This window comes from Nannobrachium achirus, assembly GCF_963921795.1.
Source record: "Nannobrachium achirus genome assembly, chromosome: 5".
NCBI classification, from domain to species: domain Eukaryota; kingdom Metazoa; phylum Chordata; class Actinopteri; order Myctophiformes; family Myctophidae; genus Nannobrachium; species Nannobrachium achirus.
In genome coordinates, this window is record NC_137814.1 from 7,718,787 (window position 1) to 7,746,279 (window position 27,493).

Here is a 27,493-nt window from a genome sequence, read left to right on the forward strand (position 1 = left end):
GACCCCCCAAGAGCAAAATTTGAGTTATAAATGTCCGCTTAAAAAAATACATATATTCAAAGATTTGCACACATTTTTACGACTTTTCAAAAATAGCAGATCTACAAGCTCGCAGCGCCGCGCTGTGAGCTTGTATATCTGCTATTTTTCAATAGTTGCTAGGGCCCCTCCACCTTGGGCCCTAGTAACTCAGTCCCACTTTCCTCCCCTTTGTGACGCCCCTGATGACGAGAGAGAAAAGGGAACGTTAACGTTCAGATCGTCTGTCAGGTGGAAACCTCGCATGTCCCAAAAGATGTTACTTTTCACAATCCAAATTTAAAAACAGCAAAAATAGCAGATGTTTCGAGCTTGCGGATCTGCTACTTTTGTGCGTGACACTGTAGTTATGATCAAGTAGGGGCTAGGGATTGGACGATATGAACATTTCACGTCACCATTATTGTGACAAAATTGCAATTTACGATATTATCGCAACAATCAAAATATCCAACATCCATTATCATGGGGTGGAACATTTGCCAAAAAAATTGCCAATCTACAAGCTCGCGACACGTTGTGAGCTTGTAGATCGGCTATTTTCTGGCAAAGTGAAGAAAAAGAAAATGATCAAGTACATTATTTCCAGGTCCATTTTACCAGTTATAGAAATAAAAGGTGAATTGATCCCAGTGCACGACGGAGGACAATTTCACGATAAATGTAAATCTCCACAATACGATTATTGTGTTTTTTTTAATCACGATAACGATTATCGTCCCATCCCTGGTAGGGGCACAAAAAGTTAGAAAATGGAGATACGAGGTTTCTCCCGCGACAGCGACGACATGAGGAGGAGCGCCACATTAAAAAGAAAAATCACAATGTTGAGAAGAAAAGAAGGCCGGCTGGCTGGCACTCTGTATGAAATAAATCCCCTACCTGCAGGGAATGAGAAACGCAACACACACAGCTGTAAACTAACTGTCACACACCACCACATGAAAGAGGGCTGGAGAAGCACCAGAGACGCATTTGGGGGGGAAAGAAGAGGGGGAAACGATGTTAGGCCATCATTATCTTAACCACTTCAAAACCCTATACGGATGAGCAGAGTCCCTCAGGGCTCTATGCTAGTTAGTGTACGTTCTGTTTTCTTCGGTTATTGTGGGGCAGGGCTTCAGCTGAAAGTGGCAAAATCGACGAGCTCACGCAACTCGCGTTGTCGATTTAGCCATGTTCGGTGAAAGCTTCCCCCACAATAGGTTTGCTGGGGTTTAAGTGGTTAAAGAGGTATGCTGACATGAGAGAAGGTTTCACAAGAAAAAAAGAAAAAAAAAAGTATCCAGAACTTCATCAGAAAGGGTATGGGATATACAGTAATGGGTAAATGTAATTTTACATTCTCAAAACGCACCCAGACACTGCTTTGAGTGAATCAGCGTGGGACAAAAATATTTGATGCGAGTGCAATATGTTGCACTCAAACCTGGCCGTCTCATCATTTTGGGCATGTCATTCTAGATGAAAATCTTAAAATCTTCTAGATTTTCTAAAATTGTGAAAATGGTCACTCAGTCACAGCAGCAGACTGCAACACGCTGTGAGCTTCTGCAGATGGGGCATTTCCGCTGTTCCGTCGTACAACGATGTACAATGTATAGGGCTCAAGTGGTTAAAGACAGAAATAATAACCTGGGTCTACTTGACCAGAGCACAACATATAAAAGAGCAAAATAAGATGCATGTAATTATTATGAGGGAGGAGAGCACCGGACGGACCAGCCTGAACTTGGCTGGAGGCTCGGTGGAACCCCGTGGAGTAACAACAAACGTAGTCGGTTAGTTTCATCAGTTGGCTTTAGCACCATTTACTACCGCTGTAAACATTCTCTGGCTGCACCTACAGTACTCCTCGGCCCGGAGAGCCTAGCATTCATGCGTGGCGGCCCGGAGAGAGGAGAGAGTCGCTCATAAAAATAAAATAAAATGGAGTTACACTTGTGTTCTTCTGATTTTATGCAGTCAAGTTTGACACCAGGACACAGTTGAGCATTTAGAAATGCCCGTTTTAAAAGCACGCCACTTAGATGGAGCTCACACCCCGAAGCGAAACATAAAATTCCATATGTTCAGTTTTTGCAACGCACTAAACAACTTGTCGTCTATTTGTGCTATGGGTGTTGAAGCATCAGCATAACCTTTAAGGGGCGCTCCGGAGATTAAATGAAGGTTTATCCTCTGCCCCCCCCCCCCCCCCCCCCCCAGTATTTGACATTCTAACATTCTTCAACATGTCTTACTATATTCTTCCATCCTTCCCCACAGAGGAGGAGTGGAATATGATACAGCAAGATGATGCCCTGCTGGAACCGTACAACTAAAGGAACAAGACCTTTTCAACCAACACACGTAGTATAGCGCTAAGGCACTCTTCTCCCGCAACCTCTCTTCCTTCTCTCTCTCTCTCTCAAACACAAAACACACACTTTAACCCATTTACTGTAGGCCTAGAATTATTGAATGCTTTAACCAGTGAAAAATAGCAGATATACAAGCTCAGCGAGCTTGTAGATCTGCTATTTTTGAAAAAGTCGTGAAAATGTGTGCAAATCTTTGAATATATGTATTTTCAAAGCGAACGTTTGTAACTTTGATTTTGCTTCTGGGTGGTCCCTGGAACTAAATATTTTGAGATGGGCGTCCGTGGCCAAATACATATAATTTTGGGGGTCCTTCACGTGAAAAAGTTTGAGAACCACTGACATAGTAGTCTCTCAAGAACAGACTAATTGAGCTCCAGTTAAGTGAAAAGGACCTTTTCTTTGACGATGGCCGGCCAGATTGCTGACGTAGAAAAATAGGTTTTTAAAAAAATCTTAGAAGGATTCAAAAGACACTTATAGAATCGGGTCAAAATTCTAATTTTCACGATTTTTCGAAAATAGCAGATCTACAAGCTCGCAGCGCGGCACTCGGTGCCGCGCTGTGAGCTTGTATATATCCGCTATTTTTCAATAGTTAAAGCATAAAATAATGATACACAATAATGTGTACCCGTTCTGAATGGGTCCCTATCCTGAGGCTAAAATAGCCTATCTACAAGCGTGTCAACCTGGGAACCCATCTCCCATTGCCTTGTAGAGACTGGCTGTCGGCCACCTCTTCCGCTGGTGCTCCTTTGTTTTCATTCCTAATAAAAAGGACAACTCTACACAATGTAATGCCAGTTGCCAACAGATTCAGCTGCGGAGCTCTGAATGAACCAGAGATTACAACCATGTAGATAGATAGGCTATTTTGGGACAAAGAGAGACTTGGTAGAGGGAAATACTAGCTGACCTAGTATGGTGCCCAGGGGGACCCCGTCAGCTCAGCATCGTATAGGGTTTAAGTGGCTAATCAAAACCTTATCAAGAAGACGGTGTTGTAAAAAAAAAAAGCACCAGTCAGTCAAATCTGCTCACAGGTCATTAACACAACTGCTGCCAAAGAAATACCCCTTTGTAGGGCTTCTCCGCCATGCCCGAGGAACCCGAAGATTTAATAAGCTTTAATTTAAAAGGCTGATTTTATCGAAGCCGACCTAAAATAGGCCGGAACTAATGCTCCGGGATCGGTTTCTACACGGACACATTATGGAGCGGACCGATTAACATGGAGACCGCAAACCGGAAGCGGATGGTCCGTCCTCTATTCCGGCCCGTTAGCTTTCTGTGTAAACACCACGGCTTACAGATGGAGAACGGATTGATCAATTTTCTAAATTTAAAAGGATTTGAGAAGCTGATGGAATAGGCGAACACACGATGCATAGCAGTGTCCGTCCGATCGCGCACGATGGGAACTGGATTAGCGCCCGCGTTTAACAGGTAGGAGAAGCCAGCAGTGAAAGACATAGAAAAATCTTCGGTTTCCTCGGCTGTAAACAACCAATGAGTTAAGAGGAGACAGAAATAAAGGGACAAACACAACTTCAAAAACCTCCATTCCCACTCCACAGGCGTCTAGTTTGAGGGCGGTAAAGGTTAATGTTTATATGGCCAGCGGTGGCATGGGTACAGCTGGCGCTAAAGGACAAAAAGAGGGTGGGCCTAATGAAACGGGACGACTCACCACAGGAAAAAAACAAAAAAACACTGACAATCGTTTGTTTCTTTCAGCGCTTTCATGGTGGCTCTGTGTTCTGTGAACCTGTCCCGTCTGGGTGCTTCTACAAATACAAGTGAAGAGAGACCTAATATGTCTCTGCCAGTTAGTCATCTTGGCTGTCATTAGTCAAACACACAAAAGGGAGAAAAAGAGAGAATGGTGGTAAAAACAATTATTAAAAAGCCTTGTATGCCCTTTAAAGATTTCTGGCTTCCAGACAATAAGAATGGCTACAATACCTACATTAAATTACAGAGCACTTAGCGACGCGTTTTGAGTGTCAACTCTTCAGGGTCGTTCGCGCCAAGCACTATAACTGCAACGAGAACTGCAACCGTCACAACACTCCTCCTCCTTTGTGGTATTCGTCACAGAATATTAGCATACACAGTGAGATGAGGTATAAACCGTTCTAAAGTAACAGGAGCAGTGGGCACTACAGGGGCAGCGCCAGCGCCCTGGGCAGCAGTTAGGGGTCAACTGTCTTGCTGAGGGACACAAATCGACACATTGCTGCCCTGGCTTGGAATCGAACCTGGGACAACCAGGGCCTCTGGTGGGTTCCCCAACCACGCAGCCATGGCCGTCTAGCATGGCGGGTGTAGAAGACTTATGTCATTATTTTCAAGCCACATAGCATGAGCCAGGGGTCTTCAACGTTTTCAGGCCAAGGACCCCTTTACTTAGTTGAGAGAGAGATGAAGCAGGGACCCCCACTACACATTGTATAAAATTGTGTTGCAGATTTTCATAGATAGATTCATAGCCTTGTTTGACAGCAGTGACATCAGTCTATATTGGATTTATGTTAATGTGTTCTTTTCAGACATTTTACCACTTAAAATCGTTTTATAACCTCTAGAGTCTACACCAAACCCATTTGCCAAAAAGAGCAGATCTACAAGCTCTCAACGCCTCGCAGCGCGAGGCGTTGAGAGCTTGTAGATCTGCTATTTTTGGCTAAAGGGATGTGAGGGTTAAAGTTGTTCATTTAAAATAATTATCCTATCACAAAGATTTGGCGGACCCCCTGTAGTAACTCTGGGGACCCCCTAGGCGTCCCGGACCCATAGCATAAGCAGTGTACAGCCTGCAGGGTAAGCAGCAGCTTGACGTAGGTCCAAGATTATAAAAGCAGTGACCATGTTGTTGTGGAGTTTTAGATCAGTGGTTCTCAAAGTGGATTTAAGGGACTCTCTAGGTTCCTTTATGGGGTCTAAATTTACCCTTACAGGTCTGTAACTTTGACAGTGTACAAATGGAACCAAATGGACCCGAAAGTTAGGGGGAGACCTTCAAATGTCAAAGTTTGAGAACCACTGTTTTAGAACGATGTTGATGTAGCTTTTCTATGTGTCCCAAAACCCTAAACGTGATGGATATACATTCAGTTGTACTCCACTGATGGCAGTGGTCCTGAAGATCTGGATCTGGAAAACCAAACTCTGCAAATTGTAAATGTGCCCGTGTTCTTCTGTCTAAACGGGAGGAAAGCAGTGGTCCTCGTTCCTGGGGAGGGACGCACCCTACAGGAGAACAGCCTGGTGCTGGTGGGAGGGAGGCAGGACACAGCAGGTCACTCTGCCTTCCACTGGAGTTAGAATTATTATTTTCAAACAGTTATAGTGCTTGGTATGAACAGCCTTTTTCTCAGGCATTGCTTTTTCCATGTTTTAACTTTTGTCTGTTTAGGGAACTATCTTCCACTTGGTTTTTGTGGAGTATCTACATTGGTCAAAGTTGCACTTTGTCAGCAATACTGCTGACATGCCCGCGCATCAGGCTGGCCACATCCATGGCGGCGGTTTTAGGCTCACAATACTTGGGAATCTGCATGTGCTCTGGTGGGAGATCCGTGTGTGGGCAGCACCTGGCACGGAGGTCGGAGGTCAGATAGACAACACGGCCCGGTGCTCCAAGCTTTACCACCCTCAACCTAGAGGCCAAAAGGTCATGTGTCAAAGTGTCAAATATCTCCAACTCAAATGGGTCAGGAGAAGTTAGAGCCTCCGCTTTGTTCTTGGTTGTGGAACAACCTACAGTTGACAGTATGCAGGTTCTTCTCTGGGATGATCCGTTGGTGGTAGATGATCCATCGTTCAAGTCCTTTGCATGGCAGGACAGGAGAACAGTGTTTTGCAGCCAGCTCCATGCCACCCGGTAAGCCTGTTGGGAGAGCATTAGAAAACAAAAGGCAGTAAGACATTGAGACCTGGAATCATTTCATACTTTAGCTGTTGAAAAATAGCAGATATACAAGCTCACAGCGCAGCACAGAGTGTCACTTTTGTGCCATAGACAGAGATCTCCGTCTATTGGTCTTTATTAACTAATCTGATTAATATCGCCGATCCTCGGTTGCTATGAGACGAAGGCATGCCAGGATAACCCGGAAATGGAATTGTTCTAACTCTCCACAGCGCCATGTGCTCCCATCCACACACTGTAGTGGTGCCTTGGCGGAACAACAACAGGAACAAGAAATCGATTCTCTCACACAGAGCACAGCCACGGTGCGCTTGGCAACGGAGCAGGGAGCACACGCGCCATCGCCGTCGGAAGACACAGTACAGGGTTCCCACACATCTTTACCAATGTAACAATGACTAAGTGGATGTATGACTTGTAAAAATGTGAGTGATCAAATAAACTAAACTAAACATAAACATAAACATAAACATAAACAATTAATTTCCAAAACTTTCCCAGAATATTTAAACCGATTTCTAGGACTATATAACAATAATTCAGCTCAATAACGAGTCAGATAGATAGATACCTTTATTATCCCAAGGGGGAAATTCAGTAAATTCAGTCGCTTGCTCCTATGCGCAATGCCCAAAGACAGGTAGTGTATGCCAGTGGTTCTCAACCTTTTCAGGCTGTGACCCCCGAAATAATCATATTTGAACTGGGGACCCACCCACCCTGACGAGCACTAAGAATTTCATTGTGAAAATAGCCGGTCTACATGCTCACAACGCCTCGCGTTGCGAGGCGTTGTGAGCATGTAGATCGGCTATTTTCACAACTTCTGCCTCTAATATTTGACAATTTGGCCAATGTTTAATTTGTCATTTCAGAGGTATTAACAAAATCAATAACCAAAGACAATGCATAGCTATTTCTTCCAGGACCTTCCAGGACCCTTGATCAATTCCAAAACTTTTCCAGTACTGGAAATATATTTTTCTAATTTCAAAATATTTCCAGAAATGTCATGACCGTGGGAACCCTGGCAGTAAAAACACTAAAAACCCTGGCAGTAAACCGTTGGATTAATTCAAAATAGCTGGCACGGATTGTGTTGAGGTCAGATGTGCTTTGTGTCATTTACTTTGGCTATAAGTCCCCGTCACTCTGCTCCGCCTTGCTCTCTGGCGTGTCGCGGTCCTCTGTGTCTGCTGTGGTGCCGTCCTCCATGTGGGCCAACATGTCTGCCATGAGAGCCTCCTCCAACCTCCTCCTGACGTTATGGACCAGGTCCTCCTGCTTCCTGGAGATCACACACACACACACACACACACACACACACACACGCACAGGGCTGTCACCATTATGGCAGTTTACATGACAATTTAGTGTCACTCAAATAATTGTGGTTAACGATTTAACTCATTGATTGCCAAGGCCCGAGTTTCCCGAGTTATTACAGTAGTCCCAGGCTGCCACAGCCCGAGTTTCCCGAGTTGGCAGCCATTTTGAAGAATAAAAAAATCAAAAAAATTGCATGTTTAGCCCCATAACAAACACATCTATACTATAATTTTGCGAATGTCTGTCTGAGTGAGTGTCTGTCTGTATGAAACAGCGTTTCTCCTCGGTGGCTGGAGCAATTGATCTGAAATCGCATCACCATCAGCATATGAACACACCTGACATAACTGTGAAGCCCGTTTGTCACTTTCACAAATCGTATGCTGTATAATAGCATTTTTATGGTGTATCTATATCTATTTAGCCTACAGTACCTTTTGTGACCACACATGTTAAGGGAGGGGCGCTGTTGTTCAGGCCATGCACAATCACACACAAACCCACACACACACACGGGGGGGGGGGAGTGTGTGTGTGTGTGCAGGCGGGCATTAAACGAAACGGGCACAAGCACCAGTTAAAGTTACTTTCCATCCCTCATATATTGTATGCACAGTGCACATCCCATAACCCACACACTGCACATCATTTTGGAGCTCATATCTTTGAACGGGTAAGGGCTAGTCTTTCAAAATGGCAAAATGTTTGTTTTGTCTGACTTTGAAGGCTTCTATCTCATGAATGCCTGAACAGATTTCCAAGCAGATTTTTTGTTGAAAGCTGTTAAAAAGTACTACAAATATGGTGCATCTAGGCATGGGCGTGCACGATCCGTGCACTAAAAATTGATCTGTGCACTAGATATTTAGGAACGTGGCAGTGAGGAACTTGGCGGCCATTTTGAAAATGGCAATCAATGAGTTAATTGTGTTTTTGTCGTTGACAATTACATTTCTGTTTGGCTTTTAGTCTTTGAAGTTGCACATCGCAGATAGTATGACACAACCTAATATACAAAGAAATGACTGACATATTTGACAACATCTTACAATAAATGCGAGAAATCTCTGCGAGTAAGTGAGTATAAGCGCAGCGTATCTCGAGAACCGTTCGTCCCACCGGCTTCAAATTCGGCACGCGCGTTCCCCGATGCAGCGCGGAGTGCAGTGCCTGGCCTCGACCCGATACGCGGTTTTCCTTTAAAAAGAACATTGATAGTGGAAATAGCCGATCTACACAATCTATACTATAATTTTGCGAATGTCTGAGTGAGTGAGTGAGTGAGTGAGTGTCTGTCTGTCACAGCGTTTCTCCTCAGTGGCTGGAGCAATTGATCTGAAATCGCATCACCATAAGCATATGAACACACCTGACATAACTGTGAAGCCCGTTTGTCACTTTCACAAATCGTATGCTGTATATTAGCATTTTTATGGTGTATCTACTATCTATTCTGCATCTAGCATGAGGCACATCTATTCTGCATCTAGCTTGAGGCAAAATGTTTAACCAGCTCTGTGTGTGTGTGTGTGTGTGCAGGCGGGCGGGCTGGGGGGGGGGGGGGGGGGGGGGGGGGGGGGGGACAGTATCTCTGTAGCCATTAAACGAAACGGGTTTCTTACATTGATGCTCCTACATCATGCAAGCACCAGTTAAAGTTACTTTCCATCCCTCATATACTGTGTGCACAGTGCACATCCCATAACCCACACACTGCACATCATTTTGGAGCTCATATCTTTGAACGGGTAAGAGCTAGTTTCCACAATTTGTGAAAATATATGAACATTTTTCAACGTGGGAAATATTGACGATTATGAGAAATGAATTGCAATTATGTCAAATAATTGCGATTAGACGATTATATAATAATTGTGACAGGCCTACACACACACACACACACAGGACCATTTAGTGCCTATTGGGGACCCCCTGGAAGCCCCTCAAGGACCCCACTTTGAGAACCACGGCCGTAGGAGGCCTTCAACACTTGGCACAAGATCCGAGGGATTCCACACAATTATCAACTTTTCAAGAACTGGTTGAATACAACATTCTTAAATGTGGTGTGAAGTGATATTTTTTGCAAAGCAAAATGTCTTTGTTGAAAAGGTTAAAAGCTAGAAATCATTGCTAATAAGAGTGTCTGCTCAAGAACAGGGGTCAACATAAAATACCGTACATTTTCAGGTTTAGTTAATTAATTCCAATAAGGAGAGTTAACAAAGATAATTTATCGGATTAAACGTTATAGCGTTCCAGTTCCAATTGTGTTTGTCATCACTTACAATTCCACTTGCCTATCCTGTATGACTTCTCTGTCCTGATTGGATTAAATTAGTATCCCGCCCTGAAAATGTATTTTCTGTGTGCTTAACTCATTCTGAGCCCCAGACATTAACGGATTATAATGTCCAAAGTGCCTCCTTCAGGTCCCATTCACTTGCGTTGTCTTATTTTGAAGGCCAGAAGTCCACCGCGCAATCACTTCCGGTCTGACGTCATCGGATCGTGCGCCGGAACCGATCCGTGTCCACGTGGAGTTGTGTAATGGCCGACCGGGAGCTTTTATAACTGTGTAACATAAGCGAGCATCTGCCTCCATCCTAGCTTCTAAAGTGTAGTTTTGAGATAATGGACATTAAAGATGAGATCCCCCGTCCACCTCAATGTTATGGATGGGACTATTTTGTGCTTGTGGAGCCGTGATGATGCGAAATCAGCGACGGATTTCGTCTCCGGACCGCCGGCCATTCTTCTCGGTAATGTACTCGCCGTTACAGTAATATATTACTTTTCCCGAGATATCCCGTGAATGGCACTACAGATACTCGAGTACATTTCGCGAGATATCTCGCGAATGGCACTAGATGAGTTAAGAGCCGGAGAGACAGGGAGACCCTGTTACAGAACAAACACTCTACAGCAATGAGTACTATCACAATATAGAGCTATTTAACACTCATTTGAACAAAACCTCACTTACACCACTTTTAAAGACAGTGGTTGATCAGAATCTTAAGCCTGCTAAATTGAAAGCAATTGTCTATCACTGTACATTATCTTATTAATATTATTATTTCACTGTAGTATATCATCACATGCTATTTTTGGAGCGGTGAAAGCGCTCCCAATAGACAGGTATGTCCGTGGGTATGTCCGTGGGTGGGTGGGTGGCTGGGTGGCTGGGTGGCTGGCTGGCCGTGTCCGTAGCCTGGCAATACCTTGAGTGGCCACACACAACACACTAGTTAAAGGAGGGGTGCTGTTTTGTGCAGGCCAGGCACACTCACCACTCACTCACAGGCACAGTTTACAGTTTACAGTTTAGGCATTTAGCAACACACACAGGGTATAGCTGCTCAGATTCACCGCTCCACTTCGAACCGAGGTTTGATTTTTTGATTAATTGAATACACAGGACCCTATTGGTAACAACTCATAGTGCATTATTGGGTTTATCCGTTTGTATGGAATAGCAGCTCAGTGGCCTTGTGGTTAGAGTGTCCGCCCTGAGACTGGGAGGTCGAGGTTCGATCCTGGGCCGGGTCATACCAACGACTATGAGAAATGGGACCCAGTGCCACTCAGCACCAAGGGTTGGATTGGGGGCAAGTCCCTGTGACATACAGTACTAGTGTCATGTCCAGGGGGTGTACTGGTACATCAAGCTGCCTCACGCTACAGACACAGGAGATAGGCTTACTTACTCTGCTGTTTTGGGGCAAACTGTTAATAAGTATTCAATCAATCAATTCAATGGATTCTTAAATTCACAGCTCCTTACAATATTATGAGGTAATGAGCATCACACCCCTTAACGTTGCAGCAAATTTCTTACTGAAACTACCGGTAAGTTAAGCGATGTCGTCATAAGAATTAAATTACGTAATTGCATTTTGCTTGCCAAAATGTGTTTGGCCAGTTCTTGCACCTCCGAGACATTTTAAACCTAGCAGATCATCACTGCACCGATGCAAACATTTTGTTTTATAGGTCAGAAATTCCAGGCATTTGATGATCGATATGGTTTTATTTCTGCAATCTGTCTCTATAATCCCTCCCTGAAAGGACTGCAAACACAAGTCACCAGATGGCCATTCATTAATAGAGTGATAGCAACAGAACACACTTTGTCCACACTGTGTTTTACGCCAGAAATGGTGAAATCTCAGCGACAAGCGATGTCATAGTGACCTGGAGGCAAACACCCAGCGGAGATTCAATAACTGCTCCAGCACGGTGTCAATTGTGGACTGGGACTTGTAACGTAAAAACACTCAAAGTGGTGTCACAACAAATACAAAACAAATTCGTCTTAACTTGTTTGGTTTTCGGCAAGCCGATCCAGTTTGACTTGGTTTTGAAGTATGCTGTCAGCTTTAGTGTCATGCATGGGGGGCCCTAAGTTACCCTAACAACCCTAACTGGAAAGATGCAATTCTGGGAAATTGCAATACCTCAGGTACAGGACCCGAATGCATTTGGGTCCCATTCGGAATTAATGGGGGTAAATTTACTATAATCAAATTGTTGTCTTAGGAATGCGAAAAATACAAAAATACATTATTGAACTCAAGTCTCCATGGCGTGAGTTATCTTTTTCCCCCCTACACCAAAACTGCCGATCTACAAGCTCACAACGCCTCACAGCAAACCTTCCCCTCAGAAAAGGGATGCAATGGTTGAAGTGGTTAATGTAAAAAAAAAAAAAGAAAGAAAAAAACCCGACATCCTATCCACCTGTTTCCGGAAGAAATTACTGTAGCATTATCTGTAGGACACTTCCGGTTAACAGCAGACATACAAGCTCACGTCGTGTCGCAGATGCAGCCGTTGTGAGCTTGTAGATCACACTCGGCCGCGGCGCCGGAAGCTGCCGCACAACTTCTGCGCAATGCACGATGGGATGTTGGAAAGTTGTGGATAACACAAAGACTTGGCAGCCCCCTGTAGTAACTCTGAGGACCCCTGTTGAAGACCCCTGAACTACATCACAACAAGAGGCGTGTGGTTGGCTTCTCTAACCTGATGTCGTCGTCGGTCACCATGAAGGCCTTGCAGAGGGGCTGCGCCGTGTTGAGCCACACGCCGGGGTTCTTCTCCACCGCCGCGGTCAGCTGACCCGTGACGGGGGTGGGGCTGGTGTGGAGGGCACTGGCGATGGCGGAGAGCAAGGTCTTGTCTGTGCACACGGGGCCCACAGCTGCAACACAGCACAGGGTGGATGATGGGGATTATTAGCACGGCTGTGTTCAGGGTTCCCACACATTTTTACCAATTCATTTCCAAAACGTTTCCAGAATATTTAACCCTATTTCCAGGACTATATAACAATAATTCAGCTCAATAACAGGTCGCTTACCCCTATGCGCAATGCCCAAAGACAGGTAGTGTGTGCCAGTGGTTCTCAACCTTTTCAGGCCGTGACCCCCGAAATAATCATGTTTTAACTCATTGACTGCCAAGGCCCGAGTTTCCCCGAGTTATTACAGTAGTCCCAGGCTGCCACAGCCCGAGTTTCCCGAGTTGGAAGCCATTTTGAAAAAAAAAATTATAAAAAAATGTCTAAAAATGCCTCAAATGTATTAGGCATGATCGCAATTGCGAAATTGCATGTTTAGCCCCATAACAAACACATCTTTCAAAATGTCAAAAATGGCTGTTTTGTCTGACTTTGAAGGCTTGTATCTCATGAATGCTTGAACGGATTTTGTTTGAAAGCTGTTAAAAAGTACTACACATATGGTGCATGATCTAGGCATTGGCGTGCACGATCCGTGCACTAAAAATTGATCCGTGCACTAGAAATTTAGGAAGGTGGCAGTGATGTTTTGTCTGACTCTGAAGGCTTCTATCTCATGAATGCCTGAACGGATTTCCAAGCGGATTTTTTTGTTTGAAAGCTTAAAAAGTTAAAAAGTACTACACATATGGTGCATATATGGTGCATGGGCGTGCACGATCCGTGCACTAAAAATTGATCCGTGCACTAGAAATTTAAGAACGTGGCATCCTGGTACTTGGCGGCCATCTTGAAAAGGGCATTCAATGAGTTAACTGGGGACCCGGCACCCTGACGAGAACTAAGAGTTGAGGAATTTTGTATAACACGGTTCTATTGTGAAAATAGCAGATCTACATGCTCCCAACGCCTCGCGTTGCGAGGCGTTGTGAGCATGTAGATCGGCTATTTTCACAATTTCTGCCTCTATATATTTGACAATTTGGCCAATGTTTAATTTATCATTTCAGAGGTATTAACAAAATCAATAACCAAAGACAATGCATAGCTATTTTTTCCAGGACCTTCCAGGACCCTTGATAAATTCCAAAACTTTTCCAGTAATGGAAAAATATTTTTACACTTGATTGCATGCTGAAAATAGACGATCTACTCTGACTACTCTAAAGTTAGTTAAAAACAGATCAAACGTGGCTTTACTCTGACTACTCTAAAGTTAGTTAAAAACAAATGAAACGTGGCTTTACTCTGACTACTCTAAAGTTAGTTAAAAACAGATCAAACGTGGCTTTACTCTGACTACTCTAAAGTTAGTTAAAAACAAATGAAACGTGGCTTTACTCTGACTACTCTAAAGTTAGTTAAAAACAGATCAAACGTGGCTTTACTCTGACCCTGCAGACCCTTGGGCAGCTCCATGGTCTTGACCAGCTCCTCTGCAATGTCGAACGCACTCAGACCACTCAGCTTCCTCTCCCAGAACAGCTGAAAGCAAAGCAGACCAAATCAATGTAAGAATGGGACGATATGAACATTTCACATCACGATTATTGTGACAAAAGTAAACCCTCTAGAATTGGCAAAAGGTACTTATAATATACATACTTGATAAAGTCCTTTTTTCACTCCCTATCAAATGTCTAAAAAAAAAGTAAACAAAATCAACAGTGGTCTAGCCAAATGTTTTGGGGTAGCGCTCGTTTATGTTTAAATCCCGCTAATGTTTTAAATCCCGAGTGAGCCGTCAGGTTAGTGTGTGTGCCCATCCCGTGCCGTGCCGAGCAGCCGAGGGCCTCGCTCGTTGTCCGAGTTGGCCAGCCATGGGGGCCGGAATGCCTTATCAAATTAAACTAAATGAGCACTGAATTAAATACACAAGACCACAATGGAAATAAGCCAACAGAGCTTCTTGTGTCATCCTTTTAGCATCTGTGTACCATTCGTATGTACTTGTTGAAAACTGATAAAGTATTCAATAAAAATTAAAATCCCTCCGCATGTCTTGGGATTTGGCCTGTAAATGGTAAATGGTGCATTTATACAGCGCCTGTATCCAAGGCGTTTTACAATGATTGTACAATACATTCATCCATTCACACACTAGAGGTCTTCGGACCTGCCCGAGATCCGAAATTACCCGCGATCCGAACCGAACCGAGCCGGGTAACGGGGCCGTTTTCTAGCTTTTACCGCGGGGCGGGCCGGGGCCGGGGCCGTCTGCCCCGGTTCCCCGGGTATCTCCTGTTACCCGAGTGGAGCCGAGATAGGCCGAGATTGAAGTGAAAGTGAACGCAACAACTGCACCAAATAGATAACGCCACACGATGGCACTAAAGATGCAGCATGTAATCTGTTGCATTGGTTGTGAGAACTGAGAAGTAGAACTCACTCAGTCACAACAACACTCACTGTATCAGTTGGATTGTTATTATTATCAAAGATATTAACGTAACGTTTTGGTTAACGGTTTACAATGGAGTTGTCATTGCGTGTTGTCATGCTCTGCAGAGCAAAATGGACACTCAAAGCAGAAAGATATAATGAACAACACATGCGACAGAAAACGATAGCATTAGCATTGGCTAGCCAAATAAGAAGGAATAAAAACATGGATTTATTTGTATTTACAAACTGTCCGCATTGACTTACTGGTCTGGGAAAAGATCATCTTTTGGCGAGAGGCACAGCGCCGCTGACAGCAACAGCAGCACCGTGGCGACGTTAGGTAAGAAATATGTCTGATACAACTCTTAATATAATAACGTTGGCATTCTTTCATTTCGGGGCGACAGGTTCGGGTCTCGGATCTCTCGTTCTGCTCGGGTATCGGATCCAATTTTTCTAATAACAGGCGGGGCCGTTCGGATCGGATCCATCACGTCTCGGGGCTGATCGGGTAACGGTTCTCAAATTCCAAATGATAGACGGGGCCATATGGGTCCGGGTCCGTTTCCCCCGGGTCCTTTTGGGTTCGGGTAGTTCAAATTGGACCCGTGAAGACCTCTATCACACACACATACATCCATACGCCCATGGCATAGGAAACCATGCGAGGCAGTAAGGGGTTCAGTGTCTTGCTCAAGGACACTCCGACACAAACTCTGGGGGGGGGGAGAGGGGGGGAGGCGTCCTGTTTCCCAAGCCACCGCTCTACCTCCTGAGCCACTGCCGCCCATAGTAATGTTGATTTATGTCATATTATGCTTTATTTCTTAATTTTTTTAATGTATTTTTGGGGGATTTTATGCCTTTTATTGATAGCAGAGTAGACCGACAGGAAATGGGGAGAGAGAGAGATGGGGAGTGACATGCGGCAAAGGTCATCCGGATCGGGAATCGAACCGGCAACGCCGCGGCAACCGTGCCTATGTGGTATGCGCCTTGACCAGTAGGCCACCGGACGCCCCATTATGCTTTAATTTACAGAAATTATAAATCCAGTCCAACACACGTTACAGCTCAATAAAGCAATATTTATTTTCTTCAAAGCAAAATGCTTTTAGTTTATTTTTGTTTTAAATTAGCCAAATTACTCACGGTTTCCAGGCCAAGGCTGGCAACAGAAGGAGATAAAGAGCATTTGCTGTACGGGCTCCACATTTGTGAAATAAACTTCATTTGGGAAGATAAACTAAAAACTCACTGAGGTTTTTAAAACTTTTTTTTCTCCTTTTTTTGTTATGCTGTGCAGCATTTTGCTAACTTGCTTTTGAGAAGTGCTATATACAACTATTTTATATTATATGATTAATTAAAATGGGGGAAAGGATACCCGTGTATACTGTGGCATTTTATTTTGGTAGAAATGTTGCATTTCATAATGTTACATCCCTTCTCTGTGATGATGTCATTTAAACCACTAAAGGGTTTTGAGTTACATTCTAATGGGAAAGGCTCGGATGGCCTAGCGGTTATACCACATATAGGCTCTACTGCGGCCCAACCATCTTTTCTGCGTGTCACTCCCCGTTTCCTGTCACTCTCCACTGTACTATCCAAATATGGAAGGAAGGAAAGTAACTACAGGGTTCCCACACATTTTTACCAATTCATTTCCAAAACTTTTCCAGAATATTTAACCCAATTTCCAGGACTATATAACAATAATTCAGCTCAATAACAGGTCGCTTACTCCTATGCCTATTTTAACTGGGGACGCCCCACCCTGACGAGCACTAAGATTTGAGGAATTTTGTATAACACGGTTTTATTGTGAAAATAGACGATCTACATGCTCACAACGCCTCGCAACGAGGCATTGTGAGCTTGTAGATCTGCTATTTTCACAATTTCTGCCTCTAATATTTGACCAATGTTAAATTTGTCATTTCAGAGGTATTAACAAAATCAATAACCAAAGACAATGCATAGCTATTTTTTCCAGGACCTTCCAGGACCCTTGATCAATTCCTAAACTTTTCCAGTACTGGAAAAAAAATTCTAATTTCAAAATATTTCCAGGAATTTCATGACCGTGGGAATCCTGAAAGTAACTAAAATAAAATGTGAAGATGTGGAAGAGTGTCATTGACTCACCTGTCTGGGCTGGTCCACGGACTTGTGAGGGTCTATCTTCACCTTGTTGTTGGGGTGATTGGTTACCTTGGTGACGGGTTGTTTAAAGATGGACGCCGTCTGTCGAACCGGTAGCGTTGTGTTCAAGTCAGGCTTGGCCTTCAAGAGAAAGACAAGGACATGCACAACACAGTTACACTATTTACTATATCAATAGAAGTACATAAAGACAGTTACACTTAAGTTCATAAACAACAGTTATGTTACCAACTGTATCAATAGAAAGACAGACAGAAACAACAGTAACAGTCCTAACTGTGTCAATAGTTCAAAGAGAAGGACAAACACAGTTACACTGACTGTATCAAGGGTCCATAAACAATGCAATTATAGAAACTGTATCTCTATTCCATAAACAATACAGTTACACTAACTGTGTCAATGGAAAGACAAGGACAAAGAATACAATTACAGGCATTGACACTAAGGCTTGCCCACCTACCCCCGGCAGGTAAATAAAACTTTCGGGCAGGTGGAGTTTGCTTTCAGGTTGCCCGACCTGGCAAGTGCTCATTTGAGAGGTGGACGCAACTGTCTATTTGGATTTAGAGGTATTTAGGTATGACATGTTTTTATCGCACAGCCCCAGAAAGTAAAGAAATAAGTGTTAAATTGAGCGTTAATTAAAACCTTACCTATCATTTTATACCAAGTGGGTAGGGCTGTCACAATTATCACATAATCGTCTAATCGTGATTATTTGACATTATCGCAATTATTTTGCCATAATTGTCATAATCGTGAATGTTGAAAAATGTCAGAAATAGTGGAAATAGCAGATCTACAAGCTCACAACACGTCGCATCGCGACGCGTTGTGAGCTTGTAGATCGGCTATTTCCACTATCAATATTATTTTTTAAGTAGTAAGTTGTCAAATATGTCAGTAATTTCTTCGTGTATTTAGGTTTGGTGTCATATCTGCCATGTGCAACTTCAAAGCCTAAAAGCCAAACAGAAATGTAATTGTCAACGACAAAAACACAATTCGTTAATTGCCAATTATTTGAGTGACAATTAATCGTCATGTAAAATGTCATATCGTGACAGCCCTACAAGTGGGCATAACCTTTGGGCAAGTAGAACATGACCTGTACTTGCCCGACGGGCAAGTGCCTCTGAGACCTTAATGTCAACCCCTGCAATTACACTACAAACTGTATCAATAGTTCAAGACAGACAAGGACATAACACACTACTTACTGCTGGGAGATACTACTGTATAGAAATGTTTTTCCTTAAGAAATGTTAATCTGGGACCGCTTGCATTCTGACTGCATATTGCATAACACATTAAAAAGATCTGTTTCTTTAGTCAATATCTATTTCCAGCACCATCATTTCAAGTTCTTCTAATAAGGCTCACAATAGTATCACATAATCACATCTCAAACATACGATAGGATCTCCAAGGTTACAGTTGAGACTCATTTATACTTCATCGTACGATGGTGCCGTGCGACGGAAATAGCCGACCTACTACTGGGACGGCTATTTTTGGAGCACACCGCTGGCCGTCTTCACGGAGAAGTATAAATGAGGCTGTGGGCAATGTCATTGAGCACAGTAACACGGTGCCTGTACCTTGTACCATCTAGGATTCTACTGTGGCTCCATTCAAAATCAGGCATTTCAACCACACACACAAGTCATCTTTTTAAGTCATAATTCTGTTATTTTAAATACACCCCACATTGGCACAACTTGGCTTATTGCCACAAAGAAGTATTACGTATTATAAACTGCAAAAGCAGGTCCAACACTCCAGAGAACAGAGCCTGACAACTTACTGCTGCATTAAGTGATTTATTAGCCGTGAGCTTCGCTAGGTGCTAGAAAGGTGCCTGCCCTTCCCTGTATAATTATCTCTCTCTCTCTAAATGTGTTCTTGCTCTTATTGGATCTGTTTGTTTGTTCCATGGTGTTTGTGTATACAGCATGCATGCCTGCCTTTCCCTGTATTGTACAATTAATTGAATGATTTACCACATCTGGAAGGATGGAATTGTCTTGTGGGATGAGCCATGCAAGGATCACTCACACCTTTGTGTGGCACCTGACAAAGCTGACGGCGAAACGTTGCCATGCTAATAAATCACTTGATGCGGTAGTAACTAGTAAGCTGTCCACCTCTGTTCTCTGGAGTGTGCAGTCCCTTCCTTATGGAAGGTCCACCCGTAGACTTCAGTGATGTTACTAGGTTTTCAATGTAATGGGTCCCGGGACCCACAGGTGGTCATTCAAATGGGTCCCAGAAAAGTTTTAGTCCTCAATACAATGTTTTCGAGCGCTGTGAGCTTGTAGATCGGCTATTATCAAAATGTTTGCCTATTTCTTATATTTATTTTACAATTTGGCTAATGTTTGAACTTAGAACTACTAAAACTACTAAAACATGTGCCCCTAATGAATTTGGGCGCGCAAAATGTCGTCGGACGTCGGTGGAATCAAAACATTGACGTTTCTATCGCCTGTTTAAGACTTTCTACGTGGATTTTATTTGTGTTAACGTAGGGTAAAGTAGGATGCTTTCACCCATGAACAATGGTGGTGTCTGTGGAATTTTAAAATGTTTTTCTTTTACCGCAACCCGGTAAATTATTTTAAAATGGACTCCAATGGAGGCGCATCCCCGGGACCCCAGGACCATGACATGAATGAGTCCCTGGGCGACTTGAATGAGTTTTTGATGCGGGATGCGCACGTAATGACATCACTGAGACCTGCACCTCCTTTTCTGGATGTGCAGGAGTGCTACTTTGTTCTAAAGCAGTGGTTTCCTAACAGCGGGTCGGGACCCGTCTGTGGATCATGGACAAATGCTTGTGGATGTGTTTTTTTTTTTTTTTTTTTTTTTATCATTATTTTTTTCAAAAGACTTCCCCGAAATAAAATAAAAAATGTTCCAGAAATAAATAACAAATTCTGAAAAAAAAGGAAGAAAAAAAAGAATTGCATAGATGGAGAAAAAAAAATCGTGAGAAAGTCCATAACTTAGGAGAACTTACTTTAAGTGGTCAAAATAGCCAACCTGCGATTTTCACAGCTTTGGATCAGTGGGGGAGAAATTACATTTCTGTTTTGGGTCTTGAGCTAAAAAGGTTTGGGAACCACCGTTCTAAAGTAATAAAAGAGTGTACAAATCGAACCATCGTCCATTTGTACACTCAAGAGTTACATTAACACAAATCTCCATGGCCCATTGCATATGAAACTAGGTTGTAATGAAGAAGCTTGTGGATCACTGATGTAGAGCATGAATAAGAACAGGTACGGAGACCGTCATTAACCCATTTAGGCCTAGAATTATTGAATGCTTTAACCAGTGAAAAATAGCAGATATACAAGCTCACAGTGCGGCACCGAGTGCCGCGCTGCGAGCTTGTAGATCTGCTATTTGTGAAAAAGACGTGAAAATATGTATGTATTTTCAAAGTGAACGTTTGTAACTAAAATTTTGCTTCTGGGTGGTCCCTGGAACTAGATATTTTGAAATGGGGGTCCGTGGCCAAATAAATATCATTTTGGGGGTCCTTCACATGAAAAGGTTTGAGCACCACTGACATAGTAGTCTCTCAAGAACAGACTAACTGAGCTCCAGTTAAGTGAAAAGGACCTTTTCTTTGACGATGGCTGGCCAGATTGCTGACATAGAAACAGGTTTTTCAAAAAATCTTAGGATTCAAAATACACTTATAGAAGCAGGTCAAAATTCAAATTTTCACGATTTTTCAAAAATAGCAGATCTACAAGCTCACAGCGCGGCACTCGGTGCCGCGCTGTGAGCTTGTATATCTGCTATTTTTCAATAGTTAAAGCATAAAATAATGATACACAAAATGTGTACCCGTTCTAAATGGGTTAACATATCAGAAGAAGAAGAAGTCTAGTGCTGTGAAACTACTTGGAGTCGTGCGCGCATTTCTACTTTCAAATTAACATATCACACATCATCCAATCCCAGCTCTCACTCAGGGCCAAGACTCACCTTGATCTGATGATGGTTGTTGTTGTCATAGCGATGTTTGTGCCTGTTTCGCTGCACCTTGGTCAGCAGCATCCTGCCCCCAGCACGGGGGTCCATGCCGTGAACATCACCCGCGTTGCCCAGGCAACGGCCTATCTGGGGCTTACTCAAGAAGCGCTTGGTTGGGGGGCTGTGGGGATAAAATACAGTTACATCATCACCTCATCAATTGATTACTTTGTAAATATATGCATTTGTTATTTTGTTGGTGAGCAGAATTACGACATTATAAAAGTGGACATTTGAATAAAGTTAATAATAGCTATTAAGGAGTTGAGAATAGAAATTAACTAGTTTGTAAATAAGTTAAAATAAAGCAGAAAAAGATAATAAAATGACAGTGCAAAATCAAAAGACTCAGCAAAAAGCAGCTGCAATCAAAAGAAGGTTTTGATTTCATAATGTGTGAAACAGACACTTTATCTAGCTCATGCTTATTCGTTACCACGGATTAGATGTGATATTAGACGCAGGTTTCAATTGATTATTAGTTGTGTTAACACATCAACTGTTGCCATAAATATATACAGTATATATTGTAAGCTCTGTCTGTTGATGAAATGAATACATTATGTGTTATCATTTTTGTTTTACTGAAGAGTATGTTCCCTAACCCTGCCGTTTACATTATTGACTAATAAAAAAGCAATCACTGAATCAATCGCCTATCTAAGTTACTCACTGGATACTAGTTTTCAAGATTAACTGTTTTATTGTTAAGTCTTAAATGTAAATGCACATCCTCAACACTGTACAAGCAATAACAGAAATAAATAATGCAGAATAGTAACAACAGAGTATGTGTGTTATTACTCAATACACAATTTGAGGTGTTGTGAAAATGCTGTGTGCACGATGGTCTGTACATCATTAAATATAAATCCATATTTAAGTGTGCACTGACTGCAGTAGTCTGTGTAAGTATTAAGTAATATAACAGTATGAATTAATATCTTATGTACAAATACAGACACATACAGCAACACTATACATATATACCGCATCATGTATAGTGTGCAGCATAATGTTTGTGTGTGCAGACCAGTCCTGATATGCAAGGTGTCATGTCTGCCTGTCTGGACATTACAGCACAAATACACAACGACGATGTAAATAACCTCACTATTTGGACTTAAACAATCATCATCTTCATGATGAACTTGTGTTGCTAGTCGGGGGATGGTTAAAAAAAAAGAATAAATTCCTTACCAATTGCATGTCTTCACCAAAGTGTTTGTAAAGATGTCTGGAAAGTAGAAACACATCTTGCATTGCAAAGATTGAAATTCAGGTTCCCAAGGGAATCTGCGAAAGTTGGGCTCCCATTAACTTTATTATACAGGGGAAAAACAATACAAAACAAACATCTGCTTTAAGTAGCATTTGTGGGGTCAAACTAGGGTTTTTTTCATGATTATGAATCCATTGCAAGAATTCGTTTTGCACGAAAAACACCCCTTGGGGTGAAAACGTCCCCACAAAAAATGGTTTGAGATTACATGGATTTCTTTTTTTCCCCCGTGCATAACAAATGCTTGCAATGGATTCAGAATCATGAAAAAAACAAAACTCTAGTTTGACCCGACGTGCTACTTAATGCAGATCTTTCTCTTTTTCTCCTGTTAAATGAATACAAGTTAAATGGTACCCCGACTTTTAGCAGCTGTCACAGATAATATTCCTCTAGGGAAATTGAATTTCAGTCTGTGAGAGATGCGTTACAACTAGACACCTTTACAAACACAACGGTGGAGATTTTCATTTATGGGATGTATTCCCAGATTTGACATCGTTCTGATAATAATGTGTTGTGTATTTTGCAGTGTTGCAGATGTGTGTGCATCACATGCACAGTCACACACAGTGCCAGCCTTGTAGCAGAGAGACAGTCTCTATAATCACATCAACGTGATTCCACATCCAGTCAACAATGAAAGTTAGCTAGCTAATTAACATTAGCTTAATGCACTGACTTCTTCTGCTTTAGCATCAGCTAGCTTGTGAACCCCCGCATAGCAACCTTTAGCCTGCTGCATGCTTTTTAAACCAACACAAGCCCATTATTATCAGTGGCATTCTTCCACAGCCTAGCATGAGTCCTAACTGCACCTCTGTAGCCTTAAAGAGACGTTATGTGCAAATAGCTGGACTGTTAATCATGGCATTTTCCCATTTAGCATTGCGGCTAATGCTAAATGCTAAGGCTCATTAACTTTAGCCAGCTGCAAACAGCATGGACTCTCTCTCTCTTTCCCTGCTCAAAGAAAACTTTTTTTTGCAACAACTCCTTCCAGCAGCCCAGGCACGCACGCACACACACATACACAGTACACACACTCACGCACGCAACGCACACATTGCTACCTTACCTCTTCCTCTCCATGCTCGGGTCGTCTTTAATTTTGCGTGTTTTGTTTTTATGTTTGAGACAAAAGGAGGAAGTTAATTTTACACCTGCTGTCCCTGCTAGCTTGGATGTTATTGTTGTTGTGAGTGTGAGTTTACAATGGGCTCGTCATCAGCTGCTGCTGCTCTGCTGCTCGCTCTGTGCGCGTTTCCCAACGGGTCTGGGGCCTTGAGATAGATGCAGAATAGACCCGAATTTAGAATGAAAATTATTTCTGGCCGTTCTGGGGGTCCCTGGAAAAAAAGTATTTTGAGATGGGGGTCCGCGTATCATGTGTTGGGGGTCCATGACATGACAAAGGTTGAGAACCACTGCACTGTCCACTGCTACTGCTAGTACTGTGTTATATCCGTCTGTCATTCATTGATATATGAGATACTTCAATGGTTTCCTGTGTAAATAAGCCAAGTGCTTTTCTAGGATCTCCTTTTAGTTGACCTTGTACCAGTGAACTGTACCGTCATGATGAACCTTTTCCTATGCAAACTTCTAATAAAGTCTTCAATCAAAGCAAACTTCTTTTTTTATTTTTTTTGAAAACCCCCAAAATTATATGTATTTGTCCGCGGACCCCCATCTCAAAATATGTTCCAGGCCAGGGAGTGGGACCCCAGGACAGCAAAGATTTGATTTAAAAACGTTCACTTTCACTCTGAATGTGGGTCTCTTGTTGCCTCAAGCCAGATGCAGAATAGATACACGCAGCTCAGACCCGTTGGCAAACGAGAGGTCGCCTCCTCTTCTTCACGTCTAGACGTTTTATCAGATCCCTCCGCCCGCATTCTTTATGGTTGCATAATGAGTGAACCGCAGCGCCGCTCCTTCGGTTCATCCGCCACGCTGACGAACTAGTTCCTCCACATTAACTCTAGAGTCTAGACATAAGACCAAGTGTTTCTCAAACGTTCACATTTCAAGGTCTCCCTTTAACTCTGACAGTGTACAAATGGAACCAAATTGGTTCCATTTGTACACTGTCAGAGTTGTATGGTCCAAATAGAGTTTTTTAGACCCACCTAAAGGAACCCACCCAGTCCCTGGAATCCACTTTGAGAACCACTGTCCTAGAGCAGTGGTTCTCAAACTTTTTCATGTCAAGGACCCCCAAATTGATACTATATTAGCCCAAGGACCCCCCCCCCCCCCATTTGAAAATATACGTCAGGTCCACAAGAGAAGATTCTTTTTTTTTTATGGCTCTAGCAGTGATTCTCAACCATTTTAATTTCAAGGACCCCCAAGGTTTGACATGCATTAGGCTACGGACCCCCATTTAATGGCCTTTCTATCTCTGGGGCTCCGATTTGTATAGCCTATTGTAACATCAATGTTAATTTAACTCGGAGAGTACAAATGAACCATTTTTAGGCCTACACTCCCTGAGTTGCATACCACAAGAGTCCATTTGGTTCCTAACTATCTATCATTTCACAGGGGGACCTCCTGGAACTCCCTCAAGGACCCCTGGAGGTCCCCAGATCCGGGACCCCACTTTGAGTACCAATGTCCTAGTAAGACCTGGCTGCTTCATATACCGTAGTAATAGCCCCACCTGCTGGTACAATGTCATCATCACTGCACCCTCTTGATGATCACTGATGAATACTGCAGAATAAATACAGTTGAACAAAATTAAAAGTAGTTCTCCCTTATAAAAAGACTTGTTTTCTATCAAAAACACAGCCCATTTCTATCAATAACACATCCCATGGAGATGTTTCTGTCATATTCCTGAGCCAATCATTTATTGATCGATGACCCTCATCAAATGAATGGATCGTGAATGCGACAAAAACATATCCATGAATTCAAGGCTTAGGCCATAGCTACACGGACTCGGAGCTGGATATTTCATATTATCCCGGTTTTTCAGATATCCACATAGAAAAAATATCTAGGTCCACACGACAAAGATATCTAGGTCTAACAAGCACACACACAGTAAAGTCTTCAGAGATATCCGGGTTCCCTGTCTACACGGATCCAGTGAATTGGATATTTTTCAATCTCTCCACTTATTTATCCGGATTCAAAAATATCCAGTTTCACGGCCGAAATATCCAGCTTTGTGTGGCTGCAAGCCCCAACAGCACCAAAAATGTCTAGATTCAGAAATATCCAGCTTCATGTAGCCGGCACCTTAAATTCAGTGTTTCTCAACCTTTTTTCTGCATGGGCACACTTTTCATGTCCCAAGAATCCATGGACACACCAACATAATACGGGGGTGTAAATATCGTCACTGTCGGAAAGAAACCTCGTATCTCCAAGTTTCAAATTTGTAAGTTTCTTCAAAAAGTAAAGCCCTGCTTCATCATACAAGGCTGTCCCACAACAGTAGTGAAAACAGCAGATCTACAAGCACACAACGCCTCGCACTGCGAAGCAGTGTGCTTGTAGATCGGCTGTTTTCACTAGTTTAAATCATTTTTAAAATGATAAATACAATACTGGCTTTCAAAAAGGTTTCAAGGGGCACACTTGACCCTTCTCAGGGGCACACCAAAGGTCCCCAGGCACAGTGGTTGAGAAACACTGGTATAATTGATAGAAAATAAGGAATTTTAGGGGGTGAACCTTATTTTTAAGATTAAAAACATAATAATCTATTATAAACAGTGAGGTTAATGCATCCAAAGGGAAATTATCTACAAACACATCACATAGTGTATGCACACTTACAATAACCTCTCATCCAGTCACTGTAGCTGGTTATCAACTTTATGCATGACTTTTAAGGCTGGGCAATGTATCGAAAATGTATCGATATCAAGGTATCAACAAGCAAGGTTTACATATCGACGAAGATGGCTTGAAATGAGGTATTGGTGTATGTGTCAAATTAATTAACTCATTTGCTGCTATGGCCGAGGAACCCGAAAATATCCCGATGTACGGCCCTGCCATGCCCGAGGAACCCGAGAATTTCCCGTTTTTGAAAAAAAGCACACGCAAAAAAGCAGTCCATCTGTAACCAGGTGTGGTTATTTCAATAAAACCTACCTAACCCTTCTATGTGTACTGTGCAGTGTGCATGCATGGATATGCTATTCATTATCTGGGTTTGGCAGGCAGTAGACCTAAAGCAGAAAAACATTAAAAACAATATAATGCAGTAGTTCTTTACTAATATCGTGAGTAATAACGAGGTATTCAACGTTATCGAATATCGAAGGTTTTCCTAATATCGCCCAGCCTTATTATACACACGTTATTCTATTCCTTTAGCTGCAAACCGATATCTGAACCGTTGTCCAGATCGCACACAAAAAAGTGGACAGCAGAACGATACATCTATAGAATGTAATCTTTTTTATTACAATGACGTTCACAGTCACGTAAGTTTGGCCACTGGAGTTTAAGGAGCCATGTTTTTGCACTTCAGCATCATTTAAATGTAATACACCTTAAACTGCCATTATGACAGACCAGTCAAACCAAGCAAAGCCATTGTATGGGGCAGCCGCAAGCAACTTAGACATGATAATGCTATATGCATCCAAGTTGCTTATGTCCAAGTGTGGGCTAAATTCCTTTCAAACTTTTGTTCTCTGTTATCCCATAGTACCCGA

The 27,493-nt window shown here is 42.6% G+C and overlaps 1 protein-coding gene across 2 annotated transcripts; it reads right to left on the reverse strand.

Annotated features, from left to right (window-relative positions):
• Positions 1-5,630: 5,630 nt before the first annotated feature.
• On the reverse strand, positions 5,631-23,995 carry mbd3a (methyl-CpG binding domain protein 3a). Of its 2 annotated transcripts, none has more exons than XM_080726192.1 (7): positions 23,884-23,995; positions 21,476-21,644; positions 17,450-17,587; positions 14,308-14,398; positions 12,697-12,874; positions 7,469-7,627; positions 5,631-6,297 (listed from the first exon to the last, which is right to left on the reverse strand). In XM_080726192.1, exons 1-6 carry the CDS (start codon positions 23,895-23,897, stop codon positions 7,474-7,476), a joined length of 744 nt encoding a protein of 247 aa, XP_080582318.1. In that variant the 5' UTR covers positions 23,898-23,995; the 3' UTR covers positions 5,631-6,297; positions 7,469-7,473. The 2 variants fall into 2 exon arrangements, with proteins under 2 accessions (XP_080582318.1, XP_080582317.1); XM_080726191.1 differs by having other exon boundaries at positions 14,302-14,398.
• Positions 23,996-27,493: the final 3,498 nt, after the last annotated feature.